This window comes from Budorcas taxicolor, chromosome 23 (genome assembly GCF_023091745.1).
Source record: "Budorcas taxicolor isolate Tak-1 chromosome 23, Takin1.1, whole genome shotgun sequence".
Classification (NCBI taxonomy): domain Eukaryota; kingdom Metazoa; phylum Chordata; class Mammalia; order Artiodactyla; family Bovidae; genus Budorcas; species Budorcas taxicolor.
The window spans coordinates 48455001-48475000 of record NC_068932.1 but is presented as its reverse complement, the minus strand read 5'-3'; the positions used below and the strand labels follow the sequence as shown (position 1 = coordinate 48475000).

At 52.1% G+C, this 20000-nt stretch overlaps 1 protein-coding gene across 8 annotated transcripts in view; it reads left to right on the top strand.

Moving 5' to 3' along the window:
• Positions 1 to 20000, top strand: part of EBF3 (EBF transcription factor 3) — a 118118-nt gene that overhangs the window by 62417 nt on the left and 35701 nt on the right. For 4 of the 8 annotated variants that reach the window (XM_052661141.1, XM_052661139.1, XM_052661138.1 and 1 more), the window contains exons 7-8: positions 16114 to 16195; positions 19635 to 19752. In XM_052661141.1, coding sequence (XP_052517101.1) covers positions 16114 to 16195; positions 19635 to 19752 — 200 coding nt within the window. Of the gene's footprint in view, positions 1 to 16113; positions 16196 to 19634; positions 19780 to 20000 lie in introns of all 8 variants that reach the window. The other 4 variants (XM_052661140.1, XM_052661137.1, XM_052661136.1 and 1 more) reach the window with 1 other exon arrangement.

Genomic DNA, 20000 nt, shown 5'->3' with positions numbered 1-20000 from the left:
CGAAAGCTGACAGGCCCGGGTTGACAAGCGAGTCCTCAGCCCCGGCCGTGGCTAATTAATGCACCCATTTTACATCCCCCTTCATTGATGGGTTTTGAAAGGCATTATTAAATTAATTAAATGATGAAGAGTTATTCATTATGAAATCAGGAGGTTTACATGGATGACAGGATTTATGAATTAAACATCTAAAGTTCTGTGCAGGAGACACCCAAGTGCAAATCACCAGCTTGACAGATTTTCCCTCTAAGCTAGCCCACGTCCACGTGATAAAAGTTTCATTTCTGTTAGAAGATAGGGACGGGGGCTGGGGAGCCAGTGAAAGGGGAGAAGGAGGGGCAAGGGGGGCGATTAAGCCTTTTACCAAAATTATTCTGCCCCGGAACGGGGTCTCCAACCGGCGGGGAGGCGCCAGGGCAGAGTCGTCCTTGGCTGACCCCGGAAGCGGGAGCTGTGGAGACAGTGTGCCCGCCACCACCACGCGAGACCCGCGCCCCCAGCTTTGCCCACAGACTGCACCCTCTCTCCAGCAGAGGTGCTCACCTTGCTGTTGACCTCAGCAGACACTGGGAGTCAGACTGATCAATGAAATTAACTGTATCTTTAAACCCTGGCTTGGCGGGAGAGGGGGCCGTGGAAGTGATGGAGAGCCGTGAGGAGGTCTGAGTTCCGCGGGGCGGGCACTGTGATTTGCGGATTAGCTGGAGAGGCTCGTTCAGCCGTCAGGAAGTTTGCCAGCGAGTCTTTGTTTACCATGCCAGGGGAGATTGTCAGAGCTGGTAAAAATTTTCTTCAAATTTTTTCATCTTCCTAATCTAACAGTTTACTGAACTTGATAAGTGCCCTATCAACATGTTAATCAAATTACTTATGAACAAAAATTGACAGTTTTCATTAATTATACAAGATTATTCTAATTGCAATTCAAATTTATTCATTTAGAACAGAAGGTATTCAGTAATATTTTACAGAATTTGCATATTAAATGGAGGGAGTTGTGCATTATGTATGATAATATATGCACATTTTCTTATTTTTAACTTCAGGGCCATATGTGGTGCTGTTGTCGGAGCAGGTGAAAAGTCTGAGTGTGTTTAATTTGCTTGACAAACATTAGGCTGGGGCTTGTCAAGTGGAGTATAGCGAATGCCAGTCTTTATTTACTCTTTATTGATTACCCCAAACTCTAAACATCTGCATACCTTGTATAAATTTCCACTTATGAAGCTGAAATTGATGAATGAAAGCCCATGCCATTTCCCGGGGATTGGTACATTTCAGGAGTGAATCACAATCAATTATTGTCATAGAACTATTGAAATATAAAGAGAGCAGGGGGGGGGGCCGTGGCCGCTCTGGGTGGATTCAGGCACGAGCCATTCCTCCCACGTGTGTGCGAGGAGCCCGGGACTTCGTAACGAGCATGGGAAGTGTGCTGATTGGCGAGGGGCTGCTGGCGCCTTCCCCTAAAATGGGAAGATTCATATTTGGGGGTTATGATCGGGTAGCAGTTTTCAAGTGCATTGTCACAGGTTGGGAAAGCGTTTTAATCAAGCTGGCTCGTTGTGCCTACTTGCAATGTGGTTTAAGCAGCAGTCTTATTAGTTTAACCCTGCACGGTGAAAGCAAGCAGGCTTATTTCTGATTAGATCAAATGTGCAGACATAATGGAAAAAGTAATTAAGTGATGAATGTACTCTTAGACGTGGGCTAATCATACTGTATTTATGTGGCTGGTGCATAGCTGTGACCTTCTGTGCCGTGTTTATGGTCAGTGGTGATTATCATTAATTTGTAACATGTATAAACATTCGTGCAACACAGCTCTCTGTCTGAGCTGATCTGGGACGCACAGTTCTTGACTGGGACCCACAGGGTTGCTCACCTTGTAGGTGTCCATTGCTCCCTGCTAAGTCCTCACGTGAGTGGAAACAGTTGCAGAAGCCCCCATGCTCTTCTGGCCGCAGGAACAAGTCTTACATGGAGACCGAGCTCCTCACGCTCCTGGCTCACTGCCTTCATGGTAGTGGCTTCCAGGGTGCTCGGATCTGCCCCTCCCTCGTTTTCCTGGGGAGGCCCCAGCACCGCTTCCTGGCCCCTGTTTGTTAGCAGTCCTAGACTAGGATCCCCCACAAGGCCCAGAATCACCCTGTTCCATCAAGAGTACTTGACTTGGTCATTTCTCTGAAGCTGCTGAGACATGAATGCTTCCTGGCTGGTGCCTTTGCCCTGGGTCACGGTGGAGGCCATTGCTGGGGAGAGGCGGCCCATCTGTCTCCCGTAACAGCCTGGCTGGCTGCAGGTCAGCCCCCGAGGAAGAGACCTCAGATGGGGCAGGCCTGGGCAGACATCTCAGATGCCCGGTGCTTGGAGGGAGTGATATCAAACCCTTCCGCCACTGTCACATGCTTCTGAAGCACGCATGCTCTGGGTTGAATCAGAGAGCCTCTCACCAGGGTCACGTGCAGTGAGGCCTCTGTGGGCCACTGAAGTTCTGCGCTTTCTTTATCAAAGGATTCTCAGAAGTGGGCCACGGGGCCCCTTTAACTTGGTGGTGCTCCAAACCAGAGGCCACTGAGCCGCAAAGGTGGTGTGGAGCTGGCTGGGGACCCCACGTCCCTGTGGATGTCACTGCGGCTCTGACGCCGAGCTAATTGCAGGCAGTCATCTAGCTCTGGCTTCTGCAAAAATGGACATAAACACGGAGGGAAAACACAACAGTTGTTCTCATGAAGAGCGGCCTCGGGACAAAGACAAAGAATAAAAAATGTCTTTTGTATTTACTTGAAACAAATGAATGGTATCAGGTGAAAAATATCTGTCTGTGCTTGTTCAGATTTAAGGCCTACAAATTTGCACCTTATTTCAATTTCCTGCATGCACTGGAGGAAGTGCGAATAGCTTATTCAGAGGCAGATTAATGCAAAAGAGCTGAGGGGGGACATAAATCTACAAGCAGTGACTTGTACCATCATGTAAGTGTAATGATTATCAAACTGGAATCAGGGCTCAGAGTATCAGCTTAACACAGAGAAAATTTGCTTGATGTGAGAGTATTAAAGTCGTGCTATAATATATCCATATACTGTGACTAAATTTTATAGTTCATGAAGCATATTAGTATTACACTATATCCTGGTACATTCAAAAGGTGATTTCCATTTAGATGCTCATTTTTCATGAAGATAAATATGACATGAATCATAATTTCCCTGAAGTAAATATTACAAATAATAAAATACTCAGGCAAGCAAGTTGAGGAATGACAGTAATGTTTTCCATTTGTATGGTAAGTGACGAGCCTTGTGGACTATCAAGTAACAAATTGAATGTTTAATCTTTCTCCATGCAGATTGAGGGCGGCAGAGAAGCAGCGGTCTCACAGCAAATCGAGAGTTCTCTGGTGGGTCGTGAAGTATCAGCTCTTTTGCCTTTGGAGGCCAATAGAGGGTGTCAGCAGAGCTTTGTCAAAATATATCACGAGCATGAAGTTGTAAAATTGCAATTTACAACAAAAAGACTTTGGGATAACGGGCAGATCTTAGGCATGCTAAATACATAGCAAACATTTAGAGAGGCTTTGCAAGCAATTTAAATATTGTTAGGGGGAGTTGCTTAGCATCTGTGGCGCATCCCAGAGGTAAGGAAAGAAACATATCCTATCAAACGGTAAATAGTCTATTTCAGATGATAAAAATATTCCTCAGCGACCAGCGGATGGAGTTAAGCTAATAGGTTGAAGGTGGCTTCCAGCCAGGCCCCAGATCAGGCACGACACACCTCTGGGCATCATGGCCTGGCCACAGGATAGCAAATTTGCTGATCTGTCCTTACGTTTTGGGAGTTCCTCTGGGCCTCGGGGATGCAGGGGCCTGAGGCCTGGGACTGTGTCTCTGATCTCTGCGTGGTTGGCATGAGGCGGGGTCAGGGCCTCCCAGCACCCCGAGGGGCCCTCCAGGTCCCAGTTCAGGAGCGCTTGGAGGCACGGCCAGGGGATGATCTTTTTTGCTAAAGGTTCTGTTGTATATTAATTTTAAGTTGCAGTGTCTGTACTGCACGGTGATGCCACTAGCATTTTGATTAAGGATTTTATACATGAAAAAATTTTCATTATCTGAGTTCCCAGAGCCCTCCTGATTGGTTGGCCACCTGACCCACAGCTGGGTCTCGCGGGCTGGGGTGGCGCTGGGGCGGAGGTGTGCCCTGCACTGTGGTCTCTGCTACGGGAGCAATTAACGGGGCTCCTGACTCTCGGGAAAGTCATGACTCTCCACGAGCAAGAAAGCAGCAAATGCACTTCAGTGGGTTTTGCTCGTTTTCTGTTTCAGGAGGGTGAGGAAGGCACGTGGCATCGGAGGCATCATGAGCACGCAGGACAAGGCTGGGGTGGGGGGCGGGAACAGCGTTAAGAGTACGGCCTACTTTTATTGTTGCTTTTTTAAAACAGGATATTCTTCAGTTAATTTGTCTCGGTCGCTTTCCGTAATTCCTTGAACGTCTGCTCAGATTAATGGTGAGGAGATGCAGTCCTTGAATGGGGGACGGAAGGGCTTGCTGTCTTATCATATGAAGACAGGGACAGGACTGTGGGACTCACAGGGTTGTGCTGCTGGTGGTCAGCTCCCTGGGGGCTGCAGAACTCTCTGATCAGGAACTCCGCTGGGGGCAGCCGGAGAGTGAGGAGGGACGACCTAGCTGGGAGGAGGGTGGGTCCCAGGTCAGTTTGCAGGTGGGAGCTGCCTGTTGGTGGCTCCAGGGCTTTTGCCTGCTCCCAGGACGCCGCTGTGGGGAGCCCTCTAGTGGGGAGCGGCGGCACTGCGGCCTGTCTGGCATCTGCGTGGATGTTGTCCCCCCTGGACCCCCAGCTCAGGGTGGACCCCGCCCCAGTAGGAGGGGAGTGAAGTGGGGGACTTCTCGGTGGGCCCCGAGCGCGGTGATGGGAACATGCTGGCTGTCCACGTGCTAGGCCAAGGCGACACACCTGTTCTCTGCAGAGCAGGCAGGACCTTCCGGAAGGTGCTGAGCGGCCTTGTCGGGGCAGGTGCTGGTCCTGCTCGCTGACCATCCTGGAAAGTTGCCGCTGATCAGCAGGAGCGGAGTGGTGCTGCCTGGAGGCCGCCTGTACTCCTGGGGCTGCAGCGGGAGGTGGGTGGTGGTTTCCCTGCCATGTTCTCTGCGTGTCACTCCCTGGCCCGTGCCCTGCCGTTTGTAGGGTCCTGTGTACACTCCGTGCATGCTGGGGTTTTGACAACTCTCTTACCTTTTTTTTTGTAATTGCAGAATCATAAAATATTTTAATTTCAAGGTTAGCAATTTTCCCTTGCATACTTAATTTATAATTAGCTGGTTTATAAACCTGTTCTGCGAATATGATTTTACTGTTGCCAAATGTTCTTCATGAATAATTAAGGGCAAATCCCTATTTATCAAATTATTAATATACCTAATAGCCTTGTTTTCGTAAACAATGCATTGGAGTTGGATTTAAAGGGAGCCCTTCTCCGAGGGATCTGGTGTTGGGTTCCCACCGCGGTGAGGACCCTCTCGGGGTGTCTGCACAGAGGGATGCTTGTGCTGCGTCGATGTCACGCCCCCCGGGGCTTCTTTCCTCCACAAAAGCGCAGGTATCAGTAGCTGGACAAACACAATGGCCATTCAGCAGTGGGACTGGCCTCCCCGGCCCCGCGAACAATGTTGTTGTTTGTTCCGAGCAGTTCAGCAGGAGCGTTTTTTGGAGGAAATGTAACAGATGAAACCATCCTTTCAGCCTTTCAAGGTCTCTTTTCGGCATAATCCTCCCCCACCATCCGCAGGATCCCGCTTTTCAAACTGGGAAAGCGACTCTCATGTGCAAGTTGGACCCAAGGACATAAAGAGCTGTGGTCCCGGCCCTCCAGCTGGGTGACCTGGATCCTTGAGGATTTGGGTCCAGAAGACAGAGGAAGAACTCCAGAACATGCTTCAGTTGGGAGGGAAAATGAAAGCTCATGCAGGGGGTGTGTGTGTGTGTGTGCGAGAGTGTGTGTGCGTGCGTGTGCATGCATGCATGTAACACTCGCCTGGGGTGTCTGTGTGTGTAACACTTTCCCAGGAGTGTTTGTGACACTCACCCGTGTGTGTGTGTGACACTTGCCCGTGTGTGTAACACTCACCCGGGGGTGTGTGTGTGTGTAACACTCGCCCGGGGTGACTGTGTGTGTAACAGTCTCCCAGGAGTGTTTGTGACACTAACCCGTGTGTGTGTGTGTGAGACACTCGCCCGGGTGTGTGTGTGTAACACTAGCCCATGTGTGTAACACTTGCCCAGGGTGTGTGTGTAACACTCACCCGGGGTGTGTGTGTGTGTGTAACACTCTCCCAGGAGTATTTGTGACACTCGCCCGTGTGTGTGTAACACTCACCCAGGGTGTGTGTGTGTGTGTGTAACACTTGCCCGGGTGTGTGTGTGTGTGTAACACTCGCCCAGGTGTGTGTGTGTGTAACACTCTCCCAGGAGTGTTTGTGACACTCACCTGTGTGTGTGTGTGAGACACTTGCCCGTGTGTGTGTAACACTCGTCCAGGGTGTGTGTGTGTGTAACACCCGGGGGTGTGTGTGTGAGACACTCGCCCAGGGTGTGTGTGTGTAACAGTCGCCTGGGGTGTGTGCACGTGCGTGTGTAACACACAGCCCCGCCCTCCTCTGTGCCCGTCAGCTTCACCAAGGGCCGCAGGGCCGCTCCCTCTCGCTGTGCCAGTGCCCACGCCAGGCTCTCACCCACTGGAGGTCCCCAGCTGCCACCCCTTGGTAGTTCCAACAATCAGAACAACAAGCGAGCCCGTGACTCTGGTTCAGGACTATCTGCCTAGCGTAAAAATTGCGGGTGTGCCGCCTGGGGGTCCCTGGCTTCCCCAGCCGGGGAGCCCGGCCCGTGTCTGGGGTGGTTTAGGCGCTGGCTTCCCCGGCGGGGGAACTGTGTCCGGGGTGGCCGTTGGTGGGTCTCCAGAAGGAGATGAGGGCCTTGCGGCCGTGTTCTCGGGGCGGCCGTGTTCTCGGGGCGGCCGTGTGTGAGCCCCGCGCCATGTGTGCGCGACGCCGTGCGCATGATTCATTCCCGAGCAGTTTTAGCCCTCATAAAATATTCATTTTGGTTGTGCAGGGCCCTGTAATTGCCATCTCTCACCCTGAATTATTTATACCTTGCACAGACTGACAAAGCTTTGCCATGCGGCCCGAGATGAATCAGAAACATGGATCTTTGCTGCCAACAGCATTATAGTTTCACAAAATATGGCAGCAACGTCACTCTGGGCCGCCTCATCTCTAAATCCAGCTTTTCTTGATTTGACATTTTCTTTACTCTTCCATTGTCTTAGTCAGGCAGAAAGGTTGCCTCTTAACTTGAAGCAGCAACCTTTCTTGCTTGCATTATAGCCGCTGTGCTTGAGAGGACTAATGTATCTTTATTGCCCTTACTTTTTTATGCTCGGTAACAAGACAGTGCTTGGGCCCACTTTAGAGCCATATATTATACATTAGCGATAAAATGATGCAAATAGTCCTGAATACTCTTCAGACAGACAGTGGAGATCAGGCTGGATCGAGCTGCTTGTCACAGAAACAGACGAGAAAAGGTGTCTGGAACTTGGGCCTGGCCACCCGCCCTTGGCTGGGGGCTGCAGGCCCGGCTGGAGGGTCCCAGGCGGGGCTGGCGACCTGTATGGGCCCCTTTGTGGGTGGAGGTAGCATGCCAGGCTCCCCACTCTTGGATCCTAAATGCATCTATTCAGCATCCAGCCTCTTCCCCAGCCTGGGCGCACCGGGACATCTCCACTTTGCAGCCGGGCGCTGACTGGTATTTCCTTGTGTTTCTCTGTTGCAGCCTGAACGCGCCTCCCTGCCTTGGGCGGGGACTCCAGGGGGTGGGACATGGGTGCGCACCGTCCCCACAGGCCCAGACTAGGGCATTTGGAAGGCATCGAGTCTGGATATTCAGGGGAACCGTGTATCATGAATTAGGTACTGGGAGGAGGGAGCGAAACTCCTCCACAGACCTTTCCAAACTGGAAAGGGGAGAGACCCGACAGATTCTGACATGTCCAGAGTTCTGGTTTCGGAGCCGAGACAATGACAACCTGCAGCCGTTCCAGGGCAAGATGCCCACGTGCCCACGGGAAGGAGGGTTGGGGGTACTCACGCGCAGGGCTACATGGGGCACTGGGCCACAGCGACCGTGCCCAGAACACCTTGGTCCTTCCCCGAGCCACGGAAAGGGCTTAATTTATGGCTCCTGGCTCATCAACAAAGGGAGCGAAAGCGGGAAGGCTCGGAGCTGTTTCAAGTAATGGATGACCTGGACACACATTTCTCTTGTATTTGTTGACACGCAGGAGTAATGAAGTTAAAGCTTTGCACACATGTGCCCCTCATTAAGCTGCATTACCTGCATTAAAACTAATAATTGCCACTCAGAGCTGGGCTCCCATTAATCATTTATAATGTTTTAATAAGTTTTTAATCAGGACCTAAAAGGCTAGAGAGGCCGGTGTAGGCAGGTCCGACACGGGCGTCCTGTGTGCACGCACAGGCTTGATTTAAAATGTGATTTTTTTTATTATTAATTCAGCCCACAATGATGATGGTTCTTAATTAAGCAAGCTGGCATGGACGAGGTAAAATGTGTGTCTGAATAGGGAAAGGGGAATAAGGTCTTCCCCACGTGGAGATTGGCGGGGCCGGGGGGAGTGGGGGTGCAGAGAAAACCCCAAACAAAAAACCTGCACGTTTGTTTTGAGGATTCTCCCTGTCGCCGGCAGAAATCAGAATGGCAAGAAGAGCCATCCCCGTATCTTCAGATCCCTCTGCACGCACCCAGTACGGTGGGAGAGGTTTGAAGCCCTAAGTTCGGATAAGCAGAGGCACTTAATCTCAGCACACAAAGTCTTTGTAAAAGTCTCCCCTGGAGCTGGCAACAAGTCAGGGGGTGCATCTGATGTGAGCCCAGTGATGCTGGCATTTTTCTTAAATAAGGAGCTTCGTGATCAGAGCTGGCAAATAGAGCAGTGTCCAGAGGGAGTGAGGAAGCGGTTTTAATGAGCCCGCAGCGAAAGACAAAATACAGACTGATTGACAGGGCGAATGATCTGCTGGGGAAATAATGTCAAAGCCGCGTCGCCCATTAGAAATAGAGAAATAGGTAAAGGGGGAAAGAGAGAGAGAGGCGCTTGAAACAAGAGCCCTGGTGTAAATAGAGCGCACTCCACGTTTCTTTTGTGTTGTGCAGTTGACTTCTTTTAAACAGATAACCTTATCAAAACTATCATGAGCTATCCGGAACAGTTACAGAAATTACTAACTAGAATCCTGACAGCGGGTCGGGGAGGGTAACTGACAGAGCGTGGAGCTCGGGCGCTTGTGTGCTGCAAGAGTGTCCACCTGGGCTTTACTTATCTGAACACATTAAAACCACCCAGAAAAGTTGAATGCAAGTTGCACAAATTTCTCCAAAAGGAGGGCTCGGCAGGATCTGTTCTGGGGGTGGAGATGGAACTGGCCGGCAAAGCTATTAAATCCCATCAGATCTCTTTGGCATCATTTTAATGAGAATCATCACACCCGGTACAAGATCATGGTATCTATAAGTGCCTCTTGACAGCCGCCGCTGAAATTGTGATGAAAAGGAAAACCATTATAGCAGAAATTTAGCGATAAGGCCCTTTGGAGGGATGGTGGGGCCTGGTGTGGCTCTAGACCTCGAAGGGTTAATTTTCTAAACCTAATAATGTTCGATAGTGAGGTATTTGTCGGGAGATAAAGAAGTGATAGAATCTGGGAAGTGGGTCCCTTGGCGATTGTAGTACAAATATTGTTAATGCGGTGTGGTTACTACGGCGAGGGAAGTAAAATAGCTCCAGTCCGCTGGAGACAGCCTCGGCCACAGTAGAGCAGGAACCTCCAGACAAAGGCCAGTAATTGTTGAACCGTGAGTCAAGCCGTGGATCCTCTCAAATCCTCCTCGATCTGCATTTACATGCAGGATATCATGCATGCTGGGGGATGGCGCCCACGGGGACCGGGAGGCCCCCGTGGGGAGTTGGGCGGCCCCAGCCCTCCCGCTTGGGCGGGGGAGGGGGTGGGCCTCATCAAGGCCATCTGGGCCCAGCTGTAAAATTCAATCCCGTACCCCCTCCGGGCCCTCCGTGATGACGTCATGCAGGCACTATGAGTATATGAGACCCATAACTTGAAATGTACAAGAATTTAATAAGTCTGGTGTTAAAGCAATTTGTCATGGCATATTTGAAGAATAAATCAGACTAATGGAGCAGATTTCCCCTCCTGTATGGCATTACAGGACATGAGCCCAGTCACAGCTAATGGCAGGAGTGGAGGAAAAAAAAAGAGGCCTGACATTAAGACCCTCGCATTTTGGAAATCCGATACGTATTGACCTGTGTACTATCTCAGTGCACAGATCTGATGTCAGCAGAGTGTACTCGTGTATAGGAACTGCTCATTACAGGTTTTCTGAGGAAGCACATTGTCTGCGAGCCCCAGAAGCCGATCGGCTAGGATTGCTCAGTAATCAATACTGCAGCGACTGATGGCCCGGCGTGCACACACCACAGCTGCGGCCACCCTTTCAGGGACTTCCCAGTAATTAGCCGGGGCTCCGCCGAAGCACTCCCCCACCGGTCACTTTCTTATCAGTCAGGGGAAAGTATCCTGAAGGCTCTATCTTTTAATTTGACTCTTTTTAACTGTTTCCTTTCAAGGGGGCAGGTGGGGCCGCAGCCACCGGCGCCCTGGCTGGGGCCGCTGTCCTGGGGGAGGGTGCGGGGTGGACACCTCATGGAGTGACCCACTTCAGAGTGAACAGTCCGGTGGCATTTAGTCCAGTCACAGGGCTGGGCAGCCACTGCCATCTACTCACAGATGTTTCTGCTGGCCCCCAGAGACCCCTCTGCCCATCAGACACTTGCTCCCCTTCCCCCCACGCCCCACCACCCTGCAGCTGCCAGCTGGGGTGTCCTTCCCCACTGCATCTGTTGGGTGGTTTTTTTGACTCATTTTCCTGGTCAAGGTTACTAGGTATGAAGAGTTTCCTGGTTTTGTGTTCTGGATTCAGTAACTGAAAACGGGGTCGATCTGGGATGGGGGTCCCTGCTGTTGGGGAACCCCAGAAGCTGTCAGCCATGATTCACACACAAATGCTTTGGGACTCTTGACCGGTAACCCAGAGGCAGGTCCATTGGTATCAGTTTGCTGCTTGTTAAGAGCTCAGCCTTGAGATGGAAAATTGAGCACCACCCCCCCAACCCCCCAGGTTCCAGTGCTTTTCAGTGCTGGGCTCAGATTTCCCATGTTGCCATGATGGAGGGCCAGGAGCAGAGGTCTGCGAGCTGGGACTGAGGCTGGGGTCCGGTGAGGGAGGGGCTGTGGGAGGTGGCGCTCTGTCCTGGGGGTGGGCTCCATGAGCTTGGGCCCACTGGGGATCTGGGGTCAAGGCCTCCTGCCTCAAAGCTCACGGTCCCCTCTGTTTCCAAGCACCAGCAAGACCAGGCCTGGGGACAGTCTAAGACTTGACAACTAAAAAATTAAATAAATATCATTGCATATAGGGTTTCTTGAGAGGCTGTGAACAGGTTGTTTCAGACACGTGATACCCACGTGCAAAAGACGAGCCTCGAGACAGTTCGAAGCCTCCTTTTCCTCCTCAGTCACCAGGTGCGCGCGCCAAGCCCATTGCCTTTCTAAGGAGACAGTCTATTTCTCCTTTGACCAGAGGGAAAGAAATCATTATTCCATGATTAGTGGCTTTGGTTAGGTAAGGCGGAAGGCGGCGGGGATGAGCTGTATTAATTACCCCATGCTTGCCGGCGAGACCGCCTTCTCAGCGACTTGGCCACTGGGAAGTTGCGGCTTTTGATAGAAGTGGGCAAGTTCTGAGCTCCTGGAAGCGGGAGGAAGGCACTGCTGTCAGATGAGAGACATCTCATCAGCTTTTCTCTGACAAACCAAATTCATTCCTTATGTAATTGATAACGGCCTTGGCCAATTACTTCACACATTACAATACACAGAGGCCCCCTTTACAGGTTTTGCAGGGCTGTAATTAGCTATGCTAATATCCCCTTTATTGGCCCTAATATTGCTCAACACCTTTTGCCATCCTGGAACCCACTAGAGCCCCATGGCCTGTCAGGACCGCTGATTATTGAGAAGGATAGCTTTAATCAAACATAATTGCAGTTAATTTTTCTCTCCTGCTCTGTTGCCAACGTCTAATGCCACGGACTCCTTGATATTCCATTAAATTACAATTAAACAGCCTCCTTTGTTTCTGATTGTCCTGAACAACACCACAAAGTTCTGTAGCCGCTTAAAGGAGAGTGTTTGGTCCTAATTGCCTGCGCGCTCACAAAGGGCCAATTTACACAATACCCATGTAGAATTTAAACAGTTCATAATGTAATGGATATTACACAGGAGCCTAACACTACAATTAAAATGATTTTCATCAGATAGAGAAGCTCTGGTTAATCAGCTTCATAAAAGTAAATATAAAGAGCTAATTCATAGCTTAAACACACAGAAAGGAGCAGACTCAGATTAGTCACTGCAGAGGGGGCTCGCCCCTTACCGTGGGATACCCGGGGTGGGCCCCGGTGTAAACCGTGGGCCGTGTTACCCTAGCCGCGTGCAGGGCGCCCGGGTCCTGCCGCGAGCACTTCCGGCGGCGCCGTGGCACCGTTCGCCACGAGGCGGCAATGATGCCGAGAGACCACGCTGAACCTTCTGCCGAGGGCTCAACCCTGCCCGAGCGGCATGGGAACCGACCCTGCAGAAGGGCAGGCAGCCTCGGGCTCTGACTAGCGCTCTCAGGGGCCGCCCCCAGGTGGGGGACCCCGGGCCCGCCCTCATAGGATGGTGCTCTTGAGTTGAGACGCGCATGCTGTTCTCAGCGCTCCTAAGCGCCAGGGGGGCTCACCCGCGGGGCCCCTCGCCTAATCCCCCTGGCTCTGAAAGAGGAAACCCGATGTCCAAAGTCACGTGCCCGAACCTTCCCCCTTTTCCTCACCGCTGAGAACTTGCCGAGGGTTTTGCGCGCAGTTTGCAAGCAGAATATTGCCGGGGAGTTTCGACTGACGTGTAGCAATGTGCCCTGAGCTGCCGCTTCCCCTCCTGCCTGGGAGAAACAAGTAAATAAAGCCCATATTTCAAGCTTGATTTACTCTGGTACCTACTGTGAAAGATGATGACTCTTTAGGGAAATAAAGACAGGGTCAGGGAATTAGTGTACATAATGGTCATTTTGATGATGGGCCAACAGATGCAACCGGGAACGCACTGTACACAATTAAGCATAATGTACTAATGACAGGTTAGAATTTTTATCGCCTCTTCACCATCCAGCAGCAAATCCATGGTTAGCAGTAATAAAGAGTTTATTGGTGTTAAAGCCAAAGATTTTCTGACATAGGAAAGATTTTTCCTTTCATAACAAGAGTATTAAATCCTTTGTGTACCAGACTCTAGAAGTGAGATATGTAAAGTGCTTGTCAGATAGTCCTTAGGAAAAAGCCAATTAAAGGTTAATTGAGTAAAGGATGAGAATTACCATCCGACCTCATGTGTGCGTCCCTTCTCAGCCTCCCCAGATGGCAGGGAGCCGCTGCAGGTGGAGATCCAGGCTGGGTGAGTCCTTGGGATGGTTCGGTGCACTGGACTGAACCGCCCACTGAGGGGAGGCCTGATCGAATCCTCCAGGAACAGGAAGGAGGGCAGAAACTGGGCGCAGGCCTCCTCTTCCTCCTCTGTCTGTCCCCACACGTGTTGGGCCTTGTTTGGTCTGAGTAACTGAGAACCCAGCTCTGAAGGCCCCACACTCAGGCCTATAGGTCTCTCCCAGGTGCTTTTGCTGCTCTTCAGAAACTTGGAAAAGAACCCTACTGATGCCTACATGGCCAGAATGTGTAAGCATGTGTGTCCACAGTGGAGCCCCAAGATGTCTGGGATGGCTCCGGGGCCCAGCACCCCACTTTGCCCCTCTCTGTAGCCGCCAGCAGTCAAGGCCCATGGTGACCTCACACGGCATGGCCGTGCAGGCTCGATGCCCACTCTGCCCCCCTGGAGGTGAAAGGGCGAGTGGGCTAGAGAGACAGCAAGGGCTTGGAAGACGCCTGCTCTGGAGGGGGGAGATCAGGCCCTGAACGAAGGGCTCCGCCGGCCGGCTCCACGCGGCCGAGCGGCTCTGGCCCGCAGATGAGCCGGCTGGTAATGTGTGGAGTAATTGCACCGGAGTGGCTGTCCCCAAAGTGGAAACCTAATTGCCTGACAGGACGATAACTCGGTGACGCCCTCACCTTGTTAGGGCCTTCCTGATGTGGTCGGGTGCCGGGTGGCCGCAGGTGCGCCTAATTTACCTCGCTGCGGAGTGCGTGGAGCTTAATTGCACAGTGGTTGTTAGGAGAAATTGGTGGGTGGACGGCCGGGTGGCTTACTGTACGTGACGGCAGATGGTGTTCAGAGGCGCGGCAAGCTGAGTGTATAGGTGAGGCGAGTTAATAAAAGATGTAAATTCCAGCCTAAAATAGTGAGGCCGCGCGGGATGTAAGGAAATTTAATTAAGTGGCCACTATTCTTTCTCCCCCCCCAGTCAGTTGGGTGTTCCTCTGCTCTGGTGGAAAGTCGTCCCGGATACGCTGGGAGACGCGAATCTCCGTCTTCTGGATTTTTTTATTCTCTGAGATGATAAGCTACTGCAAGGAACCTTGGCTTTCAGGTTGAAGTCAAGGCTATCACGCGAAGCTTCGTAAAAACTGGGTCGTCATCCAGTGGAACGCTGAGATTCGGGAGGAAAATGGAGAAGATGAGTGTTGATGGCCGTGTGGGTGCGCGTCAGCCCAGAGGCCCCGGCTTTGTTGGGCTCAGGACGCCCGTGGCCTTCTTGAGAGGAGGCAGCGGTGGTGGAGGTCTGAGACTCCCATTCTCCCATGGCCAGGGGTACAGCCAGGCCTCCTGGGGTCCGTGCACCTCTGTCACAAGTCAGGGCATTGGAGTTTGTCCCGGAGCACGTGGGCGTGTGGAGGACGGCGTCTCAGCACTTTGGAGACCCCTGAAACGTCATGCTTCCCAGCAAGACCAGGGCTGGGTGGGGAACAGGACCCCTTCCGCGTCCTGCCTCGCTCTCCAGCCAGGGCGTTGAGCGTTTCCCTGCCGCACGTGGGGGCCTTGATCAGTCCCTTAAAACCACACATAGGCCTTTCACAGACATCGCTGCCCTGAAAACAACATCCCCAATTTTCTCTTAAGATGTGTACTTATTGTAACTTGAAAAACTCTCCTTTAAAAGTGTGCAACCCAAGCAGTGGTGGCCCCATAGGGTTGGGCTGCCAGGTAGAATTCACGCTCCGTTAAACTTGAATTTCAGATAAACAATTTTTTTTTTTTTTTTAAGGATAGATATAGGCTTTGGAATTCTCAAGTGGATCAGTGGTAAAGAATCTGCCTGCCAAGGCAGGAGACACAGGAGATGCAGGTTCAATCCCTGGGTTGGGAAGATCCCCTAGAGGAGGAAATGGCAACCCACTCCAGTATTCTTGCCTGGAGAATCCCATGGACAGAGGAGCCTGGTGGGCTACAGTCCACGAGGTCCCAAAGAGTCGGACATGACTGAGCAACTGAGCATGCATGCATGCTTTGGGACAGGCCTGTCCAAACATTATTCATTGTTTATCTGAAATTCAGTTTTGACTAGGTATCCTGTGTTTTTATTTGCTGAAGTTGGCAGCCCTCTCTAGGGTGGACAGGTCTCCAGGGGTTAATGGTTGTGCAAAGATCCAGGTGAGAAATGGCCAATCCAAGTCACAGTTGTTATTTTAGAGCTTGGAAAAGCCCCAGCCCTCAAAACAAATGTAAGTCACTCCTTCCGCACGTGGAGACACTGGGCGCTGGACCTGGGGGTGCCTGCCTGGCTGCCCCTGGCGCTCTCTCTCTCTATCGCCCCCTACAGGGCAGCCAGCAGATGGCGGGGGGTCGTTTCCCTGGCTCCCCAGGCAAGAGTACCTTTCAAAAACTTTGTGTCTTTTGTCTGATAACCCTAACAAATATCCATTTTTTGTATCTTTGTAGATTCTTTCTAAAGTTTTTCCTCAAGTGCAATCAGAACTGTTTGAAGAATGCAGGCAACCCCCGGGACATGCGAAGATTCCAGGTACGCGATTCTGGACCGCGGTCTGCACTTGGAGTACGAAAGTCAAATTCTCTGGTGTGCAGTGGTTTGGGAAGTCAGTGTTTAGTTCTCAGGGGCCTGGGTGCAAACCAGGATGGGTTCATTTGATGGAACCTTTAAATCAAATGCTTTGAAATGATGTGGCAGCTTGCGTTGGCCAGAGTTATGCAGCCCGCTGAGACATACATCATAGTGAGGTCTGCTCTGGAAACATGATGTGAGTTTCTGCTCTGATGAGGGGGTATGTGTGTGTGCCTCTTGCAGTGGGCACATGGCCCAGCTCTGCACGTTAGGCAGCAGGGCACCCCGAAATCAGAGGAATCAGAGCTGTAGGTTAGGTTGGAGTCTGTCTTATATTCAACCATGATGAGTGCTATGGGTGTGTTACAGAGACTTGAAGGATCTTTCCAAGTCAAGGCCTCCTAAGGTTAGCGTCTCACTTAGTCTCTTCCCTGCTTCTCGCTTGGTTGGTTAGACTTTGGGGGCCACACCGAAGATCTCCCTTAGGGATGGCCTGGCCTGTTGTGGGGAACACCGCTGGGTAATACGTGGGGTCCCCTCCCAGGATGGAGGGGCCGCCTCTTGGCGGGGCTGGACTTGTTCCAGCCAGGCCTCCCCCAGTTGCAGGCTGTTCCCCTGCTCAGCTTCCCTCCCCCCAGGAATCCCCTGATTCCTCGCCTACAAGCTGGACTGCGTCCCTGCACCCAGGCTGACTCGTCCTCTGCTTGGCCTCAGATCCCAGGATTTGCTCTCAAGGAGCGAGATGGCAAGCCAGTTTGGGGTTCAGTTGGTTTTCAGTTGGATAAACTACAATCCAGTCACATTGTTCTTGCCTTTGTGAATGACCGGGAGGTGGCTTCAGGGGAAGGGTGCTCAGCACACAGGATGGATTATTTTACTGACTTTCATCATAAAAATATCTGGGCCAGGACACAGAACTGGTCCTTACCTGCCAGCGAAGAACGTGGGCCCCCATTGCTAGGCTGGGTATTGCCAGATGGTTCTTCTTTGGCATTTGATTTACCATCAAATCACTCAAGGCTTTTCTAGAAATGTAAGTGGTGCTTCAGTCTTCATGTGAAACACCGGACCCCTGTCTTGACATCCAGCCCAGCAGTCAGGGGGTGGAGCCAGCAGCCAGCCCACAGTCAGGTGCAGGAGTCATGTGTCTCCTGCAGGCAGTGGGCCTGCTTCCGGTCCTCGGGCGCAGGGCTCCACACCGGTCCATTGGGTGGACCGGAGGTCACACGAGGCTCAGCAGTGGCCACAGGCAGCCTCGGGCGCACGTGGCCTGCAGTTCCTAGAAGGGCCTCCTCCAGTGTCTGGAGCTGCTCGCCCTGCCTCTCAGGAGACTTAGCTGAGCTGAGCAGCAGGTCAGGGCTTGCACTCGTTTCCAGCCCATATCAGTCTCAGCACCTTTCCGTAGGTGCATGGCGGGGCTGGCCGGCTGTGAAACGGAACACAGCCCGCCACGCTCTCTGCTCAGCGACACTTTTCCCTTGGCGACTGACCTATATAGAGACGACAGAGCAGAGATGGTGTCCTTTTGTGTGTTTACTTTTACCCTTGTTTCTTGAACTTATCATGGTCGAGGAATGGAGAGGGTCAGGTGTGTGGCTCAGGGTTACTTCTGTGTCTCTGCATCCCACGTGGGGGCGTGTTGGTCGAGGCCCCTCTGTGCCCAGGGCGGGGACTGGCAGACAGGCTGCCAGGAGGGCACCTGTGTGACCCTGGCATCAAGCCTGCCAGGCCAGTAGTGGTCCCAGAGCGGGGTCAGAGCCACCCCTGCCAGGGCGGCAGGGATGTCTCACCCTGGACCTGGGGACGCTGGACTGGCAGTGATGCTGGCATTATTTTGAGGCTCAGAGGGGCCTGTGCTGTGGAGACTTGCACAATCTTGGCAGTGCCCACAGTGATAGAGGGTCATCCAGGAAGGTGGTCCCTCCCTTGGCGGGGAGCGGGGGGGTCCAATGGGTACTTGTCATACCTTGCCGTCTTCTTGTGGGGCCTGAGACTTTTGTAAGACATTAGTTACTCACAGACACCTTGACATACAAATACGTAGAATGCCTTTACATATAAATATGTAGCTTTGCCTTTTTGAAAACCTTTTCCTTATAATCAGTTTTATCTGTCATTTTTTTAAACTAGCAGACTTTTTATAAGAACAGTTTAAGGTTTACAGAAAAGTTTCACAGAAAGCATGAAGAATCCCCACGAGCGCCTGGCCTCCCTGCCCTGCCCCGTCCCATCTCCGCCCCCCAACTCTCCCCTGCATCTTGCGTGTGTGGCTCCTTGTTCACGGAGGCTTGCCACAGCTGAGGCTTTTACGCCACCTCGTGTGGCAGGCTTTGACGTGTGCCCACCTCCTGGTGCCCCCGTACCTGCCCAGCTGTTCTCTGGGTGGAGCTGGCCCTCCCTGCTGTCTGAACAAGAACCGGGGCTCCCCGCACCCCAGATCCAGGCTCTGGCTCACGTCTGGGCTCACGTCTCAGCTACCCCAGGTCTCCCAGAGATAATGCATTATGCAGCGCCCCTCTGTTCAAGGCGGATCTCAGGGCCGGTGTCTTTTCCTGTTTCCTGAGTTGTCAGCTAGGCGGGGGTACCGATTCTGGGGTGCTTGTCACAAGCTCCCCGGGGAAGGTGTCCCTGGGAGCAAGGCTGTCCCTGGCAGCGTGACTTCCTTCTTTACTCCTGTGAAGTACTGAGACTGGGGAGGGCCTGAACCTGGATCAGGGCCAAGTTATCCCTCCAGCAGGAAGCTCGTTCCCCAGACAGAGTGGTCCTCACCTTCCTCACTGTGAACTTGAGAAAGGATACTTTCCCTGCTCAGAAACCACTTTATTCCTATTCAGCTCGGTCTTTTCAGATGCAAAAACGTTCATTACCAGACACTGGCTGTAACTGTGACATTGACCTGGGCTCATTTGATGATAGAATGTGGGCAGTAGAAATAGCTTCTGATTTATGAAGCCTTTTTTGGGGAGGGGGAGGGGATCGGGGACAACTCTGAATCCTCACAACTCCTCAAGGAAGGACAGTCTCCATTGAACCCATTTTAATTAGATAAACTATCTAATCAATATGTGAACAGATCAATCAAAATGGTAGCTTTAAGACGAGTGGCTGGAGGGGTGTTTCTGCAGCTAATGGCGAAGAAGAATTTTTCCCTCTGAATTGGATTCACTTGTTAGCATAATAGGAGATTAAACTGTAATTAGTGCAGCGGGTTTGGAAGAGAAGCAATCTTGAGTCACAACAAAACAACCCACCCACCCCATTAGCCGAAAAAGGCTGTGTGTGCGCGCGCATGTGGCTTCGAGGCAGATCCAGGAGCAGCCGCGGGGGGCTCGGGGGGGCCCGCTGCCTGGTGGGCCCTGCTCCTGTCTGCCTCGGGTCTCACCGGCCCTTGTCTCCGCAGGTTGTCGTGTCCACCACGGTCAACGTGGACGGCCACGTGCTGGCCGTGTCCGACAACATGTTTGTGCACAACAACTCCAAGCACGGGCGGCGGGCCCGCCGCCTGGACCCGTCAGAAGGTACGGCCCCTTCTTATCTGGAAAATGGTAGGCACACGCTGAGCGTCTTCTTTTTATTTGCGATGCTTCCTTTTCTTCGCGCCATCCTTTCTGTTGTTGTGGTTTCATGTCCAGTTGCCCCTCCCTGGTCCCCACGTCCTCGGGGCGGCCCCCTCCCCTCCCCCACTGGTGGGGTCGGCGGGCTCGGCTTTCCCATCCTGCTCACCCCCGTGGCCCTCACTTTATTGGTTGATCTGTGTCTAAGATTT